Raw genomic sequence first — 15393 nt, 5'->3', positions numbered from 1 at the left:
CAGTGATGCTTTTAGACGCAGCTAAATTTTGGTTAAGCAACACCAATGTACGAAAATTTGGGTTCACAAAACAAATACATTAGAGTTACTATACTTACTATATGCTTTACAATTAAGTAGAAACATACCTTAATGTAGTGGGTTTAGGTTCACAGTGAAATAAGAAAAATCAGTGTGACGTATTGTTCATTACGAGGCTGTTCAATTCAAGGAACTGTCCTTTATTCAAAAATGGATCTTCCCTCATTTCTGAGGTTAAAATACTTTTTAATAAATGATGGGAATAATCTATGCTAGTTGTTCCTTTTTAATACCCTTGCCAATATAAAGTTGCCAAACCTATAATGACTCCCTAGCTTATCAGAAAATATTTTATTAGTCTGAGAGATCCAAATGTCGGGGACTGGCTTAGTTTCAAAATATGACTCATTTTATAAAAGCATACAAGTGTTTTTTGTTGTTGTTGTTTAGAAACCTACCTATTGAATAAAGGAAGTAGTATAACCTTGGCTTTAATGCCCATGTTAATAACAGCCAACAGGTGGTAAGTTGCTGCTCCATGCCCAGTTCTCAGGGCTCTTTAAAACGTATTCATCTGTTTAAATTTCACAGTAGCCCAAGGAGGAAGTATTGTTATTGTCTCCGTTTTACAGATGAGGAATTCTGGGGATTGTCAACTCCATGCCCCAAAAGACGCAAAACACAGCTAGTAAAGTGGCAGAATTGAGATTCAAACAATGGCTCCAAGAACACATATTCTTTTTTAAAATTTTTTTTTATTTCTTTTTTTGGTTCCTCAGAGATCCCTATTCTGAACATATATTCTTACATTACAAAGAAACTGGGCCATATGAGAGTACAACCAAGAGAAAAACATTGTTTGTTATTATATTATAATGTTATGGAAATGGAGGTTCAATTAGCATAGAGATTATAAACTCCTATTCAAGGCTGACATTACCTTACATTGAAGTCAGAGCCTCTCCCAATCTTAGTTTATCAACTCAGTTCTTGATAACCTATTTTTAGCTTCAGTATTTACAGATATTGTCTTAAGCAACATTCTTGTTTCTTAAGCTCCTGCTTTAATTAGCCAATACCAAAAAACTCCCACAAAAAAAAAAAAAACAAGAAAATATGGTATTTGCAATGGGGCGTTTTAAGCAAGAAGGGGCTTTAAGCACAACACTCATAAGCTTAGTCATCAGGATTAAGTTAATTTAGGGCAAATTCAACCTTACAGTCAACAAATAAGTGTATTTCACTTTATATTAAGTTTGCTATTTAAAAGTATTAAAATTCCAGCTTCTAAATGTAGATATCCATCCCCCAAACATATGCTTCTTTAAGATAGGAAGAACACAAACTTTAATAAGAACTCACGTATTCCCTTGCAGAGTCAGAAACCCAAACATAACAGCAATTGGGCAAGTAGGTAAATGAGGAAGTACAATTCATAATAAATGGACAGCAAAACCGATAAGTCAAAATAGACATTTTGACTATAAAGCGACAAAACGCCTCTCCTCCAAAACCAAAAGCCAAAACCTATTCAAATATACAGCAACTGAATCAGACAGTAATTTTGGCTTTAAAAATCTACAATACTCTTGGTAATGGTAGAAATGATTTATCCGGTAGGTTAAAGATAGGTTTCTATCATTCCACTTAACATTATTTACCAAATGCTGCATTTCATTAATGGAGCTGTCAGTTTATTCTGATGGTAATGAAAAACAGGTTTTAACATGAATAAGCCCTGGGTCCACCAGAAAATATCAGTGAATCAAGAGGTCCCGAAGCTTATGCAGTTTAAGGGAACTTTGTAGATTAAATTTCCACCTTCCAGTCCTGAGAGCTGTGGTGTGCACACCCAGTCCGAATACCTTGTTGAGCATACAGGACACTAATTTCCGACACTGCAGCTAACTCCTGCACAAACTCTTCAAGTTGCTGGCTTCTACTCAAGTACCCATCCCTAGTCCACATGCCCTAGAAAAACACAGGAACCAGTTCGGGACGTAGTTACACATCTAGCACCCCACGCTCCTCCTCAAGACTATCCTCCTGCTGTCCCAGCCCAGTGGGCCCAGCCCACTACCATCCCGCTCCCGCTCTCCGAACTTCCCCCTCCCACTCCCCACCATGTGACCAGGACCCTCCCAACTGCCGCTCCGAGCTCCACCAATCAGCAACCACCTCCACCCAGAACCCGGGATCTGGCGCTCCACTTTCAAAAAGGCAGCTTAATCCTCCCGCCCTCAGCCACGCCCCCTTTCCGCTTCCCCGCCCCGCCGGCCCCTCCCACTTCCTTCAGTTCCCTGTTCCCCTCCTCCCCTCCGGTGGCGCCCACCCTCTCCCGGGCTTCGCCCCGCCCACCAGGGGGCAGCGCGCTCGCCCTCTTCTCGCGAGATCTGAGCGTCCCCCGCCGCGGCCGCCGGGCTCCCCCCCCGGTCCTCCCACCTCCCTCCCCCGGCATCTCTCACTCTCCGGCTCTCCTCCCTCCCTCCTCCCCCCTCCACCCTCTGGGCCGGATCTCGTCTCGCTCAGGCGGAGGAGGAGAAGGAGGAGGAGGAGGACGACGTTCGGCCTGCGCAGTGAGATGTTTGTCCGCCGCCGCCGCCGCCGCCATCGCGGAGGAGCGCGATAAAGGGAGCCGAGCCGGACGTGAGGGGGACCCCGCGGAGCCGCCGCGCCAGCGCAGCCCCCCAGCCGCATCGGAGTCGCCGGAGTCCAAGCCGCCACCGCCGCCGCCCCCGCCGCCGCCGCGGCTGCCCAGGGGCCGGCCAGCTCCCCAGCCCTGCCCGGGGGCCGCGCCGCCGCCGCCCCCAGCGTCGACCCTAGCCTGCCTGCCCGCCTTAAATGTGACACCGGCGTCGCGGAGCGCGACCTGAAGCCGCCGCCGGGGAGGGGACGAGCACCATGTCGAATCTGAGCAAAGGCACGGGCAGCCGGAAGGACACCAAGATGCGGATCCGGGCCTTTCCGGTGAGTCTCTCCTCGGCGTCCGGGACCCCGGGGCTGGGGGCCGGGCCGAGAGCCGCACGCGAGGCCCGGGCTGAAGTCCCCCAACAGGCCGCAGGCCCGGCCTCCCCTCCCCCACGCCCGCCGGCCGCGGGACGCGAGCCTTCCCGGCAACCGGGCGGCGCGGGGCTCCGGCGCGGCCGCCCTCCCGTGCCGTTCCCCGCGCCGGGAGCCCGGGCCTGGCGCCGCGCCCCCGTCCGGGAGCTGCTCCTTCAGCCGCTCCGCGGGCGTCGGCTGCGGCCGGGGCCCCTCGGCCGCCCCACGCCTCCCCACGTTGCCGGGGTTGTAGGCCCAGTCTCCGGCGCTGCTAGCAGCCGCGGAGTCCCCCCTGTGTGGGGCGTGTGTGGAACTTTTCACTTGGGGTTTCGCTACACTTTGAAAAATTACCCAGCCTAGCTTTTAGGGTGATGAAGGGGCTGCTCTCTCTCTCTGCCCCCCTCCCCAGGAAGGGCTATGCCATCAACCTGCCCCCGACGCAGTGACAGTGGTTCCACGGAATGCTCCGTGGTCATAAACTAGTAACATTGGGTGTATTTATAGCGTTTTTCATCCTACAAGCTTCCTAAGCACTTTACAAACTCTTGTGCAGGATTGCCTCGCCACTCGGAGGAAGGCCGGGTGGGGGAGAAGCAACAGAGAGCAAACCGGACAATTGGTTCTCCATTTCTCAGCCTTGGGAGCCCAAAGAATGAGTGTAGTCGCCTTGCGGAGTTGCTTTCTTTCATCGCTTTCAGTGACAGCAAACGTGTTCTCAGAAACTTTTTCTTTTTTGGCATTACGTTGAGTCGTACCCTTGCGATGTTTAGTATATAGAATATAAGTTTGGGTGTCAAATCTGGTTCAGCTACCCCATGGCAAGCAATTAAAATGTACTGTTAACGAACTGGACATACTTGCCTATGTCGCTACAATAAAAGGCATGCGTCAAGACAGACGAACTAGCTAGCAATCGGACAGAAGATTTTAAAAGTAAAATTAGAGAAAGATCTTGGTCTTCCCTTCTTAGATTCATAAATACTTCATATGATGTACCAGCGAAAGAGGGGGATTTGTTGTCACTTTTTAAAGCATGCTTTTCCTGAAGCGCAGTTGCAGTGAGGAAAGACTTACCTTGATGTGATTGCCCCAGTTGAGTCAAGTGATTTAGTTTCAGAGAACATGAGGATCTCTCTGAATTCCTAAAATTTAAAAGGATACACCTCATGCAGAATTCTGAAATTGTAAGAACATAAATACTAAAGTCAGTGTGCGAAAACCTCTGCTTTGTGTAAATAGGTACGATGTATTTAGGAGAATGAAGTGTTTTGATAACAATTAAAGATTTTTTGAATGTTTCAAACTTTTTTCTAAGTAAACGTGAGAAATGTTGACAAGCGAGTACTAACGAAGCTTACTAGTATGTTTTCCCTTATAATTGGGCAGAGAGCTGAGTTATGCATTTGTGAGTAATATTAATTTTCCTACTAAATTCTGACCACTTTAGAGTTTAGAATTACTTAGAATTTTATGAAGTTAGTAGTTTTATACAACAGATTTTCTTTTTTTTTGAGACAGAGTTTCGCTCCTGTTGCCCAGGCTGGAGTACAATGGCGTGATCTCAGCTCACCGCAACCTCCGCCTCCTGGGTTAAAAGCCTCCTGAGTAGCTGGGATTACAGGCATGCGCCACCACAGCGGGCTAATTTCTTATTTTTAGTAGAGACGAGGTTTCTCCATGTTGGTCAGGCTGGTCTCGAACTCCCGACCTCAGGTGATCACCCACCTCGGCCTCCCAAAGTACTGGGATTACAGGAGTGAGCCACCGCGCCGGGCCTGTATACAACAGATTTTCTAGCAGTGTGTGCAGCCTTACACTACTCAATTCTTGAAGTCTCACGTTCTAAATAAGATTTTTTGCTAAAATGTGGAGTAACTCAAATTTGACATCAACTCACTCAAGTTAATGGCCTTCTGATTGACCAGTTGTACGTTCATGTATGTGTAATTAAACTCTTCAGGTTTCCCTGCTCTTACCTGTTTTGCCATCATTTAATTTGTTCAAATACTGAATATTACGTGCCAGGCACTGTTCTGGGGGTCTGTCAGTATAGCTAGAAAGACCAAGATCCCTGCCTTTTGGAGCTAATATTGTTGGGGAGAAGAGGTGGGAGAGAATTTCATTATTCCTTTAGCTGACCAGTATAATAACGTTGTGTGATACGTTACCACATAGTACTGGAACTGAATTTTTTTTTTGTTAGCTTCGTTATGATTATGAGCTAATTTGGATCCATTCTGTCTATAACTTTTGCAGGTTTTTCTGAAAACCTTACATGAAGTAAGTGACTAGTTTTGAGTTTTGATATTCAGTAGTTAATAGCTGCTGATTTCTAAAAGAATTTTTCATTACTGTTTAATAAGTATTAATAACATTCCTAAGTGATTCCCATTGGAAAGAACTATTACAGTTTATGGCCCTTTGTTACAGATAGATGTATATCTCAGTGTTAGGGTATTTCATAGATTTATCTTACTAAGCGTGTGCTTATAGACCTTCAAAATTGCTGTCTTCCAGATTGGCAGTCTTGTACATAACTACAGACTGCGTGAGTTGCTAGTCAAAAGTAGTTAATACCTAGTGTTCCGTAAAGAAAAAATATGGCCGGGCGCAGTGGCTCACGCCTGTGATCCCAGCACTTTGGGAGGCCGAGGCAGGTGGATCACCTGAGGTCAGGAGCTTTGAGACCAGCCGGGCCAACATGGTGAAATCCCATCTCTACTTAAAATACAAAAAATTAGCGGGGCGTGGTGGCGGATGCCTGTAATCCCAGCTACTTGGGAAGCTGAGGCTGGAAAATCGCTTGAACCTGTAAGGCCGAGGTTGCAGTGAGCTGAGATCGCGCCATTGCACTCCAGCCTGGGCAACAGAAGCGAAACTCTGTCTCAAAAAAAAAAAAAAAAATTGTTTATGGTTATACATATGTACATCCTTAATTGTTTATGGTTCCACATATGTACATATTTAAAAATTATTGTATTTTACATCCGTTGTTTGGATATATACTTACTGTAATTTAAGGGAAACTATAGTTTCACCAAAAGTGTCAAGCACTCGGCCGGGCAAGGTGATTCACACCTTCACACCTGTAATCCTAGCACTTGGGGACAGGCAAGGCAGGCGGATCACCTGAGGTCCTGAGGTTAAGAGTTGGAGACCAGCCTGGCCAACACGCAAACCCCTGTCTCTACTAAAAATAAAAAAATTTGTCAGGTGTGGTGATACACGCCTATAATTCCAGCTGCTCGGGAGGCTAAGGCACGAGAATCACTTGAACCTGGGAGGCAGAGGTTGCAGTGAGCCAAGATCGTGCCACTGCACTCCAGGCTGGGCAACAGAGTGAGACTCTGTCTCAAAAAAAAAAAAAAAAGAAAAGAAAAATTATATATGTTTAAGATGGACAACATGATGTTTTGATATATGTATACATTCTGACATGATTACTACCATCAAGCTAACACATAATCACCTCATCTTTTTTTTTTTTTTTCGAGATGGAAACTCGCTCTGTCCCCCAGGCTGAAGTGCAGTGGCACGGTTTCAGCTCACTGCAACCTCCGCCTCCTGGGTTCGAGCGATTCTTCTGCCTCAGCCTCCCGAGTAGCTGGGATTACAGGCGTGTGCCACCACGCCTGGCTAGTTTTTGTCTTTTTAGTAGAGATGGGGTTTCACCATGTTGGTCAGGCTGGTCTTGAACTCCTGACGTCGTGATCCGCCTGCCTTGGCCTCTCAAAGTGCTGGGATTACAGGTGTGAGCCGCCGCGCCTGGCCAATAGTTCTGTTTTTTATGTCTGTGTGATGAGAACAAGTAAGATCTACTGCCATAGCAAATGTAAAATATGTAATATAGTATTATTAACTGTTCTTAACTGTGCTGCACATTTGATCTCCACAATTTATTCATCTTAAAACTTGTATCCTTTGACCAAAATCCACGCCCCCATTTCTTTCATTCCCCAGCCTAGGCCTTAGAGCAAGACTCTTGTCTTAAAAAAAAAAAAAAAATCTCAAGCACTCATCTCAGATTGTTTTACAAAATTAACTTGTAAAAAAATATAGAATTGTGGTTTTGAGATTGTTTTCATTGCAAAATAGAGTGGTAATTGAACTTACCGGATATTTTATAGATACTACTCCAGATAAATTCCCATCAGTAATATCAGATTCTTTTTAGTGTTTTGAGTGCATTTTTTTTCTTTTTTGAGACAGAGTCTTGCTCTGTCGCCCAGGCTAGAGTGTAGTGGCACGATCTTGGCTCACTGCAGCCTCCACCTCCTGGGTTCAACCGATTCTTATGTCTCAGTCTCCCAGGTAGCTGGGACTACAGGTTTGCGCCACCCCGTCTGGCTAATTTTTGTGTTTTAAATAGTGATGGGGTTTCGCCATGTTGGCTGGGCTGGTCTTGAACTCCTGATCTTAGGTGATCAGCCCACCGCTGTTACGCAAAGTGCTGGGATTACAGCTGTGAGCCACCGCGTTTCAGCCTTAGTGCGTATTTTAAGTATACCTTCATCATTGTCTGTAGAAGTTATAATACACAACAGTTTAATGCACAATTTACATTTTTAAATAGACCTTTTCCTAGAAGTTCTTTTTAAGATGGAAGACAATAAGGACGTTTCTGTATTTGTAAGCTGTTGACAAAGGAAAAGTTTATTCCAGTTTATAAGCTTTCCTGCCTTGCACAAAATGTATCATTTCACATCTTTTTGATAATGTTTAAATTTTAATTTGTATGCAAAGGAACAACAAGGACCACAAAACTTTTTAAAGAAAGCAGGCAGTAATTGTGAAACTTCTGGAAATAATGTGGGTCTGGATCAAATAGTTCTTTCCCAGGGAGTCTCTCCCTTACTCCTGGGCTTTCTTCCACCATGTAGGATTAGTTGCTTTCAGGTGAGCCTTTTATTATCTTTATCTTTGAAAAATCATTTATTACCATTTTTACTGTCTGGGGTTTTGCCCACATGGGTTTGATGAGCTTGATTAGAATTGGAGGGGATACGTTTGAATGAAAATGCTGTCCTTTCCTGTATCAAACGGTAATGAAGCCTTTCTTGGCCTAGCCTTCAGAGTTTGGGAAACCTGTTATGAAGGTGACTGTCTCCAGAATGTAATCAGGCTCTTAAGATCTCTACCCTGGGGTCCTGGAAGTAGCTTCAGTTAGTTTATAAAAGCTTGCTAACTCATCATGAGAAAGAGTGTTATGATAAAATGCCCACTCCCTAATGTTAGAGGAACTCCACTTGTGTAGCATGGACAGCAACTGTTTGGAAATGATTGTTAGCTGGAACATACAGGGCGACTCACATTAGTGAAAGAGTTTTATGTTCATTTGTGATATACTTAAGAACAGGAAGAGTCTAAGGACAGATGGGTACAGTTAATCTTTTTTTTTTTTTTCTTTTCTTCGAGCTACAGAAATGTTTGCCAGATTTGAGGGAACAGCTTTCATCTTCATAGTAGGTTTCTCTTTCTTAGGGAAGGTAGTTGTTGGCATAGTACTACCTGGACTGGTACATAGAGGAAAGCTGGATGGTAGTCTTGCAGATCACACTGAGCAGAGAATTAATTATAAATTTGCTTTTCATTTTTCATGTTGTGAAACAAAGTGAAACAGATTCATTAAAGTGTTACTTACACTTAAACTAATACTGTTTATAGTTTTGGGACAGCCAGTATTGTCATAGCTGTTAGTACTACTCTGACTTTAGAAGTTAGAAAAATAAAAGCATACGGTTGTTATTAACAAAGTATTTATTTTGTCTTGTCTTTCTAGATAGCAGTTCAGAGGAACCTGGAAAATTATTAGTACCAAAATTGAATTAGAAACTAAGTAATATGAAATATAATGTAAAAATTTGGCTTTTTAAGTAATACATAAATCACAAACTTGATGCAAACAAATTAGAGAATGCTTCATTTGTTTGTACATCATTCATTAAATGAAGTTAAGGGATGAAAGCATTTGTCCAGTTCAGGAAGATTATATGATTAAGGCTAGAAAAAGTGGTGTGCCTTTTTTTTATATTATACATTGGGAGACTTTAGAGGTAATTTTTTGTTATTTTCATTCCAGAGTACATGGATGGTCTTTAGTAGTCTTGTTAGGTTTATATAAAAGTTACTAGACAATTTGTAGTTTTAAATAATGCAACTTTTTTTTAAAAGTAGTTCTTGTTAGCCCATTGTAAGGTCAACAGAATGTAAAGGTATTACTAGTAAGAACAAATCACTGAGTTAACACATGAATTACAATTAGTTATTAGTCTATCAGTGTCTTGTGAAAACTATTCAACCATAGTCTGTTAAAGCAATGAATTTATTTTAGTAGCTTTTCTAATTATAACAATGATATATTCCTGGTAGAAAAATTGATAATTATCTAAATGTACAAGTAGGGAAATAAAAAAAATCACCTGTAATCCTACCACTTGGAAACAAACAACATTAACATTTTCATGTGTTTTTGGAATTTCAATTTCATATTGTTGACTGAACAGACAGTAAAATTAAGGTAAGATGATCATTGTATATGCTGCTGTTAAAAAATTTCTTACTGTAAATTTTTGAAAACATAGTTTTTAATGACTATCATACTTCAGTTTGCTTAACCATTTCCCTATTGCCAAATATTTTGGTTGATTCCAGGGAGTCCATATTTTTTCTGTTAAAAAAGATTGCAACTATGACTATTTAGACACATAAATATTTGAGCCCATCTATGATTATGGAATTATTCGGCTGCACATAACTGAAATATATTACCTAATTGACCTCCATAAAGGTAATAATAATAGCTAACACTTTCTAAATGCTTATCATGTACTCTGCATATCTAAACTTAATCATTTGAGCAAACTCTATCGAATACTGCTATTATCTGTTCTACAGATGAGGCTTTGAGAGGCTAAATAATTTGCTTAAGGTATTCTTCCAAGTGGCAGAACTAGGATTCTGACCCAAGCAATCTGGCTTTAAAGTGAGCACTCTTAAGAATTAATTATATTTCTCAAGGTTGTATCCGTTTAACTTCTGTGTAGCAGTATCTTACCCAGCATAATGTATGTTTAATTTTATAGGTGAAAAAATAGTACTTTAATGCTTTAATTTGCATTTCTTTGACTACTTAGGAGAATAAAACTATGAATAGTCTGTAGAGAATTTTCATTTACTTTTGCACTGGAGTATTCAACATATGAATATAGGGATGTGACTAAAAAGTAAAGAGACTGAAAGCATAGTAGATAAGAGTGTGGGCTTGAATACCAGCTCCGTGTCTTTCTAGCTGCATCACCTTTTTTTTTTTTTTTTTTTTTTTTTTGAGACAGAGTCTCACTCTGTCACCCAGGTTGGAGTGCAGTGGCGTGATCTCAGCTCAGTGCAAGCTCCACCTCCCGGGTTCACGCCATTCTCCTGCCTCAGCCTCCCTGGTAGCTGGGACTACAGGTGCCTGCCACCACACCTGGCTAATTTTTTTGTATTTTTAGTAGAGACGGGGTTTCACCGTGTTAGCCGGGATGATCTCGATCTCCTGACCTCGTGATCCGTCTGCCTCATCCTCCTACAGTGCTGGGATTACAGGCGTGAGCCACCGCGCCTGGCCTCTAGCTGCATAACCTTTAACAAGTTACTTCTTGTAGCCTCAGTTTTCCCCTGTGTAAAATGAGACTGCTAATGAGACCCATCTTACAGGTTTGTTGTGTGAGAAATAAAATAAAGCTTTAAAATAGAACTTAGCACATAGTTAACTATTGTTATACCAATATTTAGCCATGATTAGGCCAATATTAAAATTGGATGTTGTTTTTGCAAGCAGTTACACTGAATGCCATACACTTATTTTTAGCGATCCTGTCATTTTATTGTACAACTTCTAGAACTTAAGTTTTGAAAAGCCTGCAGAGCCAGTTTGTGAATCGTTCTAAGAAAGCATTCTCAAAGGATATGGGTTTAGTACCACTGGGATACTTAAAGAATCCTGTTGGCTCTTGAGGGGTGGCTTCAAAAACAGAAGTTCATATATGATTCACATGTAATCCTTGGAGTAAGTGTGTAACCTCTTGTAACTTTATTGAAGGAATAAACACTCATTTGGTTTGCATGTTCTATAATATGTATGTTAAATGTGCATCTAAAAACACATCTAGTTTTTCTTTTTTCCTTCCTTTCCTCCCTTTCTCCTCTTTCTCCTCCCCCTCCCCTTTTTTTTCACTCCTGAACTAGGTTAGGTTATGGTCCCTGTCCAAAGCTTATGCCAGACATCCTTTTGAACCATGCAGCATTTAGCATAGTGTGAGTGGTTAGTGAATGATTGATTACATGAGAAACTAGTCCTCTAAGCCAAACCATAGTAATTGATAAATTCAGTAAGTCAGCGCAAATGATGCTCTGAAATGTTTGAAGTTTTTGTAACTCTAAGTGAAGTCTTAAGATGTAGTAGAGGGTCGTTAAAGATCATGTGGCACTTCTGTATGTAGCAGGGTAGTCAGCCTAGTCTCCTGGAAAAATGAGTTGAAATTGTCAGTGACCCTGAATTGGGAGTTAGAAGACTTAGTCTGCGGTCCAGTCTTTCTGTTTACTAGCTGTGGTCTACATTTCACTTCCTCCACCATGACTGTTCTTCGCATCTCATCCCTTCCTGTCACACTGTTAAATTGTACACTCTGGTCCCCTATTTCTCAGGCTTATCTTTTTGAATTGAGGTTTCTGTTACAGTCCTTGAATTATTGGGCCCAGATGTGGTTTATTGCCACGTCCATCATCATCTTTTTTGGCTTGAGAATTACTCTCCTGCTCTCTCCCTATGACCATCTGACTTCCTGAACTCATGCTCCCTCAGTCATTGAGGAGTTTAATACCTTCCTCACAGATACTATGTTAATACATTCCTCACAGATATTATGTCTAGCCTCTATTTTAATTTTGTTCATTGCATGTGGAAGTCATTCATTTATTCAATTTAAAATACATTTATTGTGTGTTGCTGCTATGGGTCAGGTCCTGGATCTACAGTGACGATCAGACAGGCTTATATTGCAGGGATCTTCACGCTTAGAGCTTGTCATCCTACTAGTTTAAAAATCTTCAGACTTCCATGTTGCATTCTATCCTAGCTCTTCTGTTTGTTAGATGTAGGACGTTGAGCAAATCACTTAGTGTCTTGTCTGTTCCCTCTTTTGCAAAAAGGAAAAAATGATGATACCTACCTCATAAAATTGTTTTAAAGATGGAGTTAATACATATAAAGCTTCTTAGAATAGTGCTTGGCACATAATAAGCATTATACATAAATGCAAGCTGTTATTATTTAATTATTCTATCTTGTTGCTTGGTTCCTTCTCACGTTAATGTGCCCTTTGATCTCAGGAAGACCCATTTATTCTCCCAAGCCATGGTGCTGTCACCTATGTTACCAGTTGCCCCTTTCTTACTACCTCCCCAGAACAAGGCCAGAAATAGCAGCAGAAAGCATCTTGGATCGTTCTACCTATTTGCCCCCACTGAACATATTTTCTAGCTACTCCTGGAGAAAATTGCAAGATAGTGGTCTCTAATTTAGCTGGACTCTCAGTGCCTCTGAGCAGTTTCTTTTATGTCCCTGGTCAGCTTCCTCTCCCCTTTCTTGCCTGAGCTATTCCAAACTTTAATCATTGTCCTTAAGCTATCTGTTGAGAATTCTCTTATTGCTCTTACTTCAAGAAACCTAACTACTACATCAGTGTGAAAAGGAATGTAATTAGGTGAAAGTTCAAAGTTCGTTCAGCATTCTTCCCTTTCAATTATATTATTTAATCTGCATCTTTATTCATTCTCGACTCCTTCCCTCTGGTCTCAGAGAAGGAAAATGTCTTTTTCCTGTCTTCTGCATTATAGTAACTACCTCCTTTCACAGCCAAGATTCTTGAGAGAGGAGTCTCTATTTCCTTTTTTAGAGCATAATTTTCTTGAGGAGGCCTCAGTCTTTTTTATGACTTTGATCAGTACAGCAGTATGCACCCAGCATATAGTACACAATGTTGAATAAAGGAACTAACAGACTCTTTAAGTTTGTTTCCTCCTCTTTAAGATGAGAACTACAGCAGTCTTTCACAAATTGTGAGGATTAAATGAAATCATATCAGAAAATGCTAATAGTGGTATCACTATGACATTTAAAAGAATTTCCCAATCATAAAATCAAAATTTTCAACTATAATTCTGTTTCATGTAGGGCAGTTATTTTCAAACGTTTACAGGGAGCCTGGAGGGTGTCTAGGACCCAGGAGGCCTGGGAAGTGTTAAGTAGAAATCTTCGAAATCTCCCTCTGTGGTCCTTGAGAGCAGCTCCTGTGTTACCATTTGTATATGGGGTTCTGTAAAAGATTTCATTTTAAGAAATTCTGTTAACCATTGCTTTAAAATCACTAGTAATAATTATTAATGAATCTTTTTTAAAGGTGAGGAGAATACTACTTGCTCAACTTGATAACGGTTAATAGGAAATTGAGAACTGATCCTGTAGTTGCCTTAACTCCTAATCCAAATCTGTTGCTACTAGACAGCATTCTTTTTTTTAAATTCAGTTTTAAAGTTGAAAATGTAACTAAGCAAAACTTCCTAATTTGACCTCCATTTAGTACTTGTAATCATTGAGAAAGGAATGGACCCAAATTTACTCTTTAAATGAGAAATGTTACTGCTGAGCAGATGAATAAAACGACTTCAAAGGGGAATTTTTACCTACTTTAAGAAAATATAAGATTCCTTAGAGATACTTTCTTATAAAAGCAAGCCATCATTGCTAAGAGGAATTCCTTGACATATGTGTTTGTAAGTCATTCTTACCTAAAACAGCTCTTAACTGAGCAACACTTAGCCTCTTCTGTTTGCCCTGTCCTCTCCAAAGTAATGGTGAAAAATTCCTTTTTCTTTTTCATCTCCAGTTCCTTTCCATTTCCACTAGAGGTTGCCTTATAAGATTAGTAACAACTTGTTGAATGTCTGACTTGTGGTAGGCTGTTTTAGATACTTTGAACTAATTATCTGAAATCCTGAAAACAATTTTAAGTATAATGTGGTTACTCCTGTTTTAAATCTATTTGGGTCTCAGAGAGGACTAGTGAAATATTTATGATATTACATATACGCCTAGAGAAGGGCAGAGTTGGGATTCAGATTCTGGGTATGTCGGACTGAAAAGTTCATGTTCTTTTCATTATACAGAAAATTAATTCTAAGGTTACCTTTTAAATTATTAGCCAGGGGCAGATCTGGGGACGCTGAAGCTTATACAATGCACTACTCTCTTTACAAAAAGAATCTACCTTCAGGTTCCAGGCGTTGGAAGAAGCCTTCGTAAGCTTCCTTCGTAAGCTTAAGTTTTTCTGGCTTTAAGTAAATGGACCATTTATAAAAGTTATGAAAAACTTGGGAAATGTGTATTGTTCAGTAACATTTGAATATATAACTTGTTTAAAGGGACCTTAGTGTGTATTGACTTGAATAAAGCAGTCAAAAGCATAACCTGTAAGAAAGGCTTATTATTACTAGTTGACCTATTTATGAGTTAACACTTTGCTGCTTTAAATTGTAAGGCCAACGACACACATTAAAAAAATTTGGTTAATAGAAATTTAAGTATACTTAGCAAAAAGTGATTCCTTGAAGTTAATATGTCTAAAATACTTTGATTTTTAATTTTTTGTCTTTAAGAATATACTAAAGTGATAGATTAAACAGTAAAATGTATTAGAAATACAAAGATTAAATTCTCTAGTAATAATTTACTACTTTTGGTGTATGCAAATGCAACATGAAAGAAATATGCTTTTTTGATGAATGCTATCACTAGCCAAATAATAATTTGTGTGCTCTTATTTGTGTTAGTATTTTAATTTTTGAGGGCTAAAAGTGACTCTTGAAATCTTTTTGTGGTGCTATAACAAAATCCTGCAGACTGAGTAATTTATAAAGAACAGAAATGCATTTTCTCACGCTTGTGGAGGCTGGGAAGTTCAAGATCAAGGTGCTGCAGGTTCTGCTGTCTGGAGAGGGCTGCTGTCTGCTTCCAACACGATGTCTTGATGCATTGTCCTCTCGGAATCCTTTGGTGGGGACGAATCCTGTATCTGCACATGGCAGAGACAGAAGGGCAAAAAAATAAATTCTGTCAGCCTCCTTTATAAGGCCACCTAATCCCATTCACAAGGGTTCTACCCTTATGAGTTAATCACTTCCTGAAGACCCCACCTTTTTTTTTTTTTTTTTTTTTCTCACTCTCACCCAGGCTGGATTGCAGTGGCTTGATCTTGGCTAACTGTAGCCATGTCCTCCAGGGCTTAATGGATTCTT

At 40.8% G+C, this 15393-nt stretch overlaps 1 protein-coding gene across 2 annotated transcripts in view; it reads left to right on the top strand.

Moving 5' to 3' along the window:
- The first annotated feature begins 2466 nt into the window (after positions 1-2466).
- The window catches only part of CUL3 (cullin 3), a 111617-nt gene continuing 98690 nt past the window's right edge, over positions 2467-15393 (top strand). The window contains exon 1 of one of the 2 annotated variants that reach the window (XM_004033281.5): positions 2467-2988. In XM_004033281.5, the coding sequence (XP_004033329.3) occupies positions 2923-2988 (66 nt within the window). In that variant the 5' untranslated portion in view covers positions 2467-2922. The remainder of the gene's footprint in view (positions 2989-15393) is intronic. The other variant, XM_031008769.3, reaches the window with a different exon arrangement.

The sequence above is a fragment of the Gorilla gorilla genome, chromosome 11 (genome assembly GCF_029281585.2).
Source record: "Gorilla gorilla gorilla isolate KB3781 chromosome 11, NHGRI_mGorGor1-v2.1_pri, whole genome shotgun sequence".
In the NCBI taxonomy this organism is placed as follows: Eukaryota; Metazoa; Chordata; class Mammalia; order Primates; family Hominidae; genus Gorilla; species Gorilla gorilla.
Note: the sequence above shows the minus strand (reverse complement) of the source record. Positions and strands in the feature narration are given on the sequence as shown.